The 7,928-nt window shown below is 39.9% G+C and overlaps 2 protein-coding genes across 2 annotated transcripts; both read left to right on the top strand.

Moving 5' to 3' along the window:
• Window positions 1-260: 260 nt before the first annotated feature.
• K441DRAFT_689214 (WD40 repeat-like protein) lies at window positions 261-900 on the top strand (the record flags this gene model as incomplete). The annotated part of the gene is made up of 4 exons (XM_067652276.1): window positions 261-266; window positions 307-357; window positions 397-644; window positions 675-900. 4 exons carry the CDS (start codon window positions 261-263, stop codon window positions 898-900), a joined length of 531 nt encoding a protein of 176 aa, XP_067500296.1.
• Window positions 901-4,970: 4,070 nt separating this feature from the next.
• On the top strand, window positions 4,971-6,161 carry K441DRAFT_731328 (uncharacterized protein). The gene has a single exon (XM_067654230.1). It carries the CDS (start codon window positions 5,367-5,369, stop codon window positions 5,958-5,960), a length of 594 nt encoding a protein of 197 aa, XP_067500295.1. The 5' UTR covers window positions 4,971-5,366; the 3' UTR covers window positions 5,961-6,161.
• The last annotated feature ends 1,767 nt before the right edge of the window (window positions 6,162-7,928 follow it).

The following is a 7,928-nucleotide window of genomic DNA, read 5'->3' as shown; positions in this document are numbered from 1 at the left end:
GCGGTACGGCTGTAGGATACAGCGACGGGGACTTGCCGTAGCACGCTTGAGGACCGTTTCGGCTCCGTCAAAGCCGTAGCCTTCTTGCCAGACGGCTGGCTGGTAGCGTCTACGTCCTATAACGGCACGGTACGGCTATAGGATACAGCGGCGGTGATTTGCCGCAGTACGCTCGAGGGCCATTCCAGCTCCGTTAGCGCCCTAGCCTTCTCGCCGGACGGCTAGCTGGTAGCGTCTACATCCTATAACGACAATACGGTATGGCTGTGGGATGTAACGACGGGGACTTGCCGCAGTACGCTTGAGGGCCATTCCGGCCCCGTTAACGCCGTAGCCTTCTCGCCGGACGGCCAGCTGGTAGCGTCTGCATCCTCTAACGACACGGTACGGCTATAGGATGCAGCTACGGTGATTTGCCGCAGCACACTCGAGGGCCATTCCGGCTCCGTCAACGCCCTAGTCTTCTCGCCGGACGGCCAGCTAGTAGCGTCTGCATCCTATGACGAAACGGTACGGCTGTGGGATACAGCGACGGGGATTTACCGCAGTACGCTCGAGGGCCGTTCCGGGTACGTCAGCGCCCTAGCCTTCTCGCTAGACGGCCAGCTAGTAGCGTCTACATCCTATAACGACACGGTACGGCTGTAGGATATAGCGACGGGGACTTGCCATAGAACGCTTAATGGCCATTCCAGGTCCGTTAACGCCGTAGCCTTCTTGCAGGACGGCCAGCTGGTAGCGTCTTTATCCGATAACAACACAGTACGGCTGTGGGATGCAGCGATAGGGACTTGCCGCAGTACGCTTAAGGGCCATTCTAGGTCCGTCAGCGCCCTAGCCTTCTCGCCAGACGGCCAGCTAGTAGCGTCTGCATCCTTTGACAATACGGTACAGCTATAGGATGCAGCGACGGGGACTTGCCGCAGTACGCTCGAGGGCTATTCCGGGTACGTTAGCGCCCTAGCTTTCTCGCCGGACGGCCAATATCTGCAGACAAATAGAGGAAACATTCCTCTCTCTTTACCTTCCTTTAATACTTTTTCCTCTTAGGAAAAAATAGGTTCTAATTTTTTTATACAAAGTTAGTAGATTACACTAAAGGAATAATCTTTATTATGGCTTCCTTATAAATATCGACTAACCTATATAGCAGTGTATAGAGATATAATTTGTTTAGGACATTCATCTAGCTATATTACTCTCCTTAAGGTTAACTAGAGGTAATACTTATATAGACTTACTCTTTATTATATATATTTCTTTTATAATCTCTATTTTATAAAGGGGTCCGGGGAATAACTTGTATTTATATTATAGGAAGGCTTTTTCTAGCAGCTTCTATTAGTTCCGTCCTAGTCTTAATACTCGCTTTTAAAGATTCTATAGTATTCTAGAAAACGTTATAATACGCGTAGTAAAGTTCTTGCCCCTTCGCTACGCTAGTAGGGAGGGCAGCCGACCTATACCGGCTATAGGGTTATGCAAGAGGCGTTAAATTTCCCAAAAACCTATAAGATGAAGTTGTAATAGTTATTGCCACCAGGTCGGCGGACGCCAAGACATTATAAGCACAGCCTCTAACTACAGCTAGATAAAATCACAAGTAGTTTAGACTAGGTACTTAAAATAGGTCTAACTACAGAAACTAAAACGGGCCTATAGCTAGCCACAACCGAAAATCGGCAGGTAATGACTTAGAAGTAAGAAGTAAATTCGTATTGTATAGCTGTTCCATATAGTGGAAAACAAGCAACTTAATTTAATTAAATGCTGTTACTCTAGGGTATCTAACTTATTACTCGCCTACTAGAGAATAGACTTTATATAAGAATAGAGCTATTAATCCTCCCTTAGCTATCGCTTTCCCTTTAGGAAAACTACTTTCCGCAGCTCTTTTATGTAAGGGATTAATAGTGCGTAGTAAGTCGTGACGTTCTTATCTACTTTCTTTATAAACTTATCCTCTTTATCTATAGAGCCTTTCTTAATCTTTATAAGGGTTTTGGTGCTTTTAAAATTCTATAACTAAAACTTTAATATATAATAGTGCCTACCTAGACTAGTGCAATAAATATAAGCCCAAAATAACACCTAAAAGAACGATTCTAGGTCGTATATAAAGCTATAGTCTTCGCTATAAAGCGTGCCAATTACTATAAATACCTTAGTCCTAGTTTTACTCGGAGCTCTAGATATATTTTTACAGTTGGTTTTAATAGTAAGGTTAAGATTAATTAAAAATCCGTTATCCTCTGCTATATTTAGCATAACATTCCTAATAGAGATATCTCAGTAGAGGATACTCACATCCAGTAGCAATTTGTGCCCTAAGAAATCAGCCATAGCCCGGAAAGCTTCGTTAGGTACTTACCTTTTATACCGCTAAGCAATCCCACCAATATACCGCGTAGAGAACTTAATTTATAAACGCTTTTCCTAAAATCTTATATAATAAGTTAACGATAAACACGATTTCTTTATTAGTATATATTCTACTTAACTGGCGAGTCTAAGCATAACCATTTAGGGGGGGGCATTAATACCTAAATACTGCTTAATAACTTCTTCCACGGCATAGTTCGACTATTACTTTTACTCCTACCTCTTCTAGCTCTAAAGGGACTAGACGTTTTTTAACTTATAATAGCTTCGGAATATACTGCCCGTTACTATTAAAGTGGATTTTAGCCGACTATATTACTTAGTCCCCTCCGTATATTTATTAAAACATCGTCCACCTTATTATTAGTGAGCACCGTCTTATAGTGGTAATACCGCGCTATATTCTTTATATTAGCTTCTATTACCTCCTTAAGTAAAAGGCCTTCTTTAGGCCGTTCTTTATATTCCTATAAGTCCTTAATTATAAGTTCGCGGCCCACTTCGTTCTAAAAGGAGCCCCTTTAATACCTTATTACTCGGCCAGTAACCGAGCGCCATTGCCTTATAAACTCCTCTAGCCAGATCTACTCCATTTAGCTATTCCGTCAAATGTATATATAGCTTCCGCCACCCTTTACTATAGTAGGATCAAAACCTAGCTCTTTCTCCGTTATCTATAAACACCCTAAGACTACTATAATAAACGTCTCACCTTATTAATATTAAATGGCGTAGACCTAACTACCCTAAGCCTATCAAATTCCTATAAACGCATAATAAAACCGTATAGGGTAAAGCCTAGAATAAACCATCGCGTATCTTATGCGCTAAATATCTCTCAACCATATCTCACAATATTAAGCCAAGTACTGCTATAATTATCCTCCCACGGATTGCTTTTTAACTCGCTAGGTATAAGTATATAGGACCAATTATAGCTATACCGATTTCCCTCTTCTAGCTTATTATTTATATTATATGCTAGACTAATATCTAGCTTTTACTTATTAATTAATCCAGGAATAGGCTTGTTTGGAGTAGTAATATAATAGCAACACTTTAAGGGACGGAAGCTATATTTATCTATAAATAGAAGAAATTAATTAATATAACAGCGAAGGAATTATAGTACCACCGTTTCCTTATATCCTTCTAGCCACTCCACCTAACTAACACCCTCTTAAAATAGTTCCGCGTCCTTATAGCTCTCTAATACCGCCGCTATAACCTTATAAAGTTGCGAGATCTTTCTAAAAAACGTATCAAAAACGTCTAGATAATTAATTATAAGATTATCCTCTACTTTACTCCTAAGTATAGGATCTATATTCCTCCTTAGATCAAATATATCTGCGAAACTCCTAATATTAAATAATTAAGGCGTTTACTAAAACGACGCGGTATATAAAGGGCCAGATAGGGGAGGTGTCGATGGTCTAGTAATAGTTATAAGCGCTAAGTTTATAATAACATTATAGACCTAGTCCCAAATAACGCTATTAGGCTTATTATTAAGGACTATATAGAAAAGAGGTATAACCTGTTATACGTTAAGATCCCTAGTGTTAATAGCTAGGTTAAGTTAGAAGATATCGCTAAAGAGGTTCTTTCCGCCGCTACTAGATAGTAGTAGACAAGAGGTAGGAAGAATTTGTAGTACTAATATAAGATTAAGGGCGTAATCTTAAAGGACTATGTCTATTAGTAGAGTATTACGTCTAATCTAGCCACCTTACTTTTACAATCTACTCGATCCAGTACTATAATAGGACTAGAAGCGGTAAGCTCCTAGGAAAGTAACTAGGTAGATTTATAGAACACATCTAACCCGTATCCTATAGGCTTTGTTTTAATTATTACTAATTATAGTATATCTATTATGGCAATAAAGCGCAATAGTTAATATATTTAGAGGAGTGTAACACGACTAATGGCCGTATAATGAGCGGTAATAATTTATAAACATTATAAGTCTACCGTTTAGGAAAGTTTTAAGCATAAAGGGGGAATGCTTTAGGAACTAAGAAGTTAAAGAGAGAAATAAACACATAGCGGCTCTCTATGAGGGTCGGTACTAAGTCGGGATTTCTGCGGTAAATCGGCAAAATAATCTGCCGGTGGCCTAAGCAGTAGGTGGCACTGAACGATACCCCACAAGGCTTGGCTTTACATTTGACCTTAATTCCGAAAGAACAACCAGTTAACAACATATCCTCATGACACCTGCTGTAGTGGCAAACTGTCACAAGGGTGCGGCCGGAGCGGCTCGGCCATCCTCCCTGTTATGGTGGCAATGCCTAGTACCAAATCACTTTTATTACTATTTAATACCGCACATAAGCACGCTTACCCAGCCACACGGTGTTGAATCATTGGAGCTCAGCGGCCCCTACGGCTGCCCTCCTACCCGCTCGGCCGTCTTCTGCCTCTTCTTCGCCCGCTCGCTATCTTTTGTTAGCGATATCCGTACGCATTTTCGCTTTAATATTTACTCTAGTAAGTTCTATACCGTTAACGCCTTAGTAACGTTCTGCCTAACGCCCCAACTTCTTAGAGCCAGAAAATTAGCTATACCTTTCGTGGGACACATGGACTTTTTTGAATACGAACCGATTGATCTCGGGGGCCCTGCTTTTCGGCTACTACGACTTATTAGGGGCAAGGAGCTTGACATCAAGGGTGAGGAGCTTGATATCAAGTGCGAGCTCGACATCGAGGGCGAGGAGCTTGATATCGAGTGCGAGCTCTTCCAAGCTTGGCTTTACGATGACAGCGCTATTCGCTATGAGGCTTTGTCATATACATGGGGCGGCACGGAAATGACTAAATATATAAAGATAAATGGGAGAGGACTTAGTGTCACCGAAAACCTGTTCTGGGCGCTTGGGCACCTGCGTTCCCGAGATGCAGACAGGATACTTTGGGTTGATGCAGTTTGTATTAACTAAGGCAATGAGAAAGAACGAGGACACCAAGTTCAGCAAATGGGGAATATATACTCTCAGGCTGAGCAAGTTATTTTCTGGTTGGGCCAAGCGACATACGCAATAAACATCCTCATGGATTCTCTAAAGCAGCTACAGGAAAAGTGTATCAAGTATGCGTATAAGAACTGGAAACACACGGACGAACGCTGGATGAATCTTTGGGTAGAAGTGAACCGTACCCAAAGAACGCTAAATGAAGATGTGGAGACCTTCCAGCGTAAAGGTATGAAGTTGCTCTTGAAGCGACCTTGGTTTCAGAGGGTTTGGATCTTGCAAGAAGTCGCAAACGCAAAAGCCGCGGTGGTCTGCACCGGCACGAAATCTATCCCAGCGCGTATCTTTGCCCTTGCCCCGTTGCTAACGAGAGAGGACCCAGAACTTCATTGCCAAGCCGTCTTGGATATCATGCCGGGTCAGTCGAGGAAAGATTCTTGGTGGAGCCAGAAGCGAGATCTTTACACTCTTTTGGTAAAGTTTAACGGAAGCGAAGCAAGCGATCAACGGGATATAATATACGCGTTACTTGGCATATCTTCTAATGCGCATAATAATGATAGTCTGCGTGCAGATTATACAAAAAAGGTCCATTAAGTTATTCACAATACCACTTCATTCTTATTCGGCCTGACCGACACTCGTTATTACATAATATCAAAATTCTTGCGCAATTTCACCGCCTTAAACACAGCATCTCTTAGTAAAGTTGCAAAATTAGACAATGCGGGAAACGTGGCTAATTTTTTTAAAAGATAAGGAGGCGACGTAAAGATTATAGAGGAGGTGGTGAAAGCTGTGGCAGGGAATAGGGAGAGCGGAAAAGAAGTAATATTAATTCTTTTTAAGTAGCGAGGAGACAAAGTTAAGATTATAGAGGAGGTAATAAGAGCTTCGGTATAGAATAAGAAGAGCGGAAAAGAATTAATAGCGGTTCTTCTTAAGCAGTAAGTAAAAGGCTTTTAGATTACGTAAGGACTAGTTATAGAACTAGCGAGATTATTTACTGCTAACTATATAGCGGTTCTTCTTAAAAAGTAAGGAGACGAAGTTAAGATTATAAAGGAGGTAGTAAAAGCTACGGTAGGGAATAGGGAGAGCAAAAAAGAAGTAATAGTGGTTCTTCTTAAGTAATAAGGAGACGAAGTTAAGATTATAGAGGAGGTAGTAAAAGTGGCGGCAGGGAATAGGGAGAGCGGAAAAGAAGTAATATTGGTTTTTTTTAAGCAGTAAGGAGACGAAGTTAAGATTATAAAAAAGGTAGTAAAAGCTACGGCAGAGAATAGGGAGAGCGGAAAAAAAGTAATGTTGGTTTTTTTTAAGTAGTAAGGAAATAAAGTTAAGATTATAGAGAAGGTAGTAAAAGCTACGGTAGGGAATAAGGAGGGTAGAAAAGAAGTAATAGCGGTTCTTCTTAAGTAGTAAGGAGACGAAGTTAAGATTATAGAGGAAGTAGTTAAAGCTATAGTAGGTAATAGGGAGAGCGGAAAAAAAGTAATGGCGGTTCTTTTTAAGTAATAAGGAGATAAAGTTAAGATTATAAAAGAGGTAATTAAAGCTGCGGTAGGCAATAGGGAGAGCGGAAAAGAAGTAATAGTAGTTCTTTTTAAGCAATAAGGAGATAAAGTTAAGATTATAAAGGAGGTAGTTAAAGCTACGGTAGGTAATAGGGAAAGCGGAAAAAAAGTAATGGCAGTTTTTTTTAAGTAATAAGGAGATAAAGTTAAGATTATAGAGGAGGTAGTAAAAGCGGCGGCAGGGAATTTAAAGAGTGGAAAGGAAGTAATAGTAGTTCTTCTTAAGTAGTAAGGAGACGAAGTTAAGATTATAGAAAAGGTGGTAAAAGCTATAGTAGGGAATAGGGAGAGCGGAAAAGAAGTAATAATAGTTCTTCTTAAATAGTAAGTAGAAGGCTTTTAAATTATATAAAAACTAGTTATAAAACTAGCAAGATTATTTACTACTAACTATATAGCGGTTTTTTTTAAAAAGTAAGGAGATAAAGTTAAGATTATAAAGGAGGTAGTAAGAGCTATAGTATAGAATAGGGAGAGCGGAAAAGAAGTAATAGCGGTTCTTCTTAAGTAGCGAGTAGAAGGCTTTTAAGTTATATAAAAACTAGTTACAAAACTAGCGAGATTATTTACTACTAATTATATAGCGGTTTTTTTTAAAAAGTAAGGAGATAAAGTTAAGATTATAGAGGAGGTAGTAAAAGCTATAGTAGGGAATAGGGAGAGCGGAAAAGAAGTAATATTAATTCTTCTTAAGTAGCGAGTAGAAGGCTTTTAAATTACGTAAGGACTAGTTATAAAACTAGTAAGATTATTTACTACTAACTATATAGCGTTTCTTTTTAAAAAGTAAGGAGACGAAGTTAAGATTATAGAGGAGGTAGTAAGAGCTGCGGTATAGAATAGGGAGAGCGGAAAAGAAGTAATAGCGGTTCTTTTTAAGCAGTAAGGAGACGAAGTTAAGATTATAGAGAAAGTAGTAAAAGCTATAGTAGGGAATAGGGAGAGCGGAAAAAAAGTAATAGCGGTTCTTCTTAAGTAGCGAGTAGAA

Source organism: Cenococcum geophilum, assembly GCF_001692895.1.
Source record: "Cenococcum geophilum 1.58 unplaced genomic scaffold K441scaffold_44, whole genome shotgun sequence".
NCBI lineage: Eukaryota > Fungi > Ascomycota > Dothideomycetes > Gloniales > Gloniaceae > Cenococcum > Cenococcum geophilum.
This window is presented reverse-complemented; position numbering and strand designations above follow the sequence as displayed.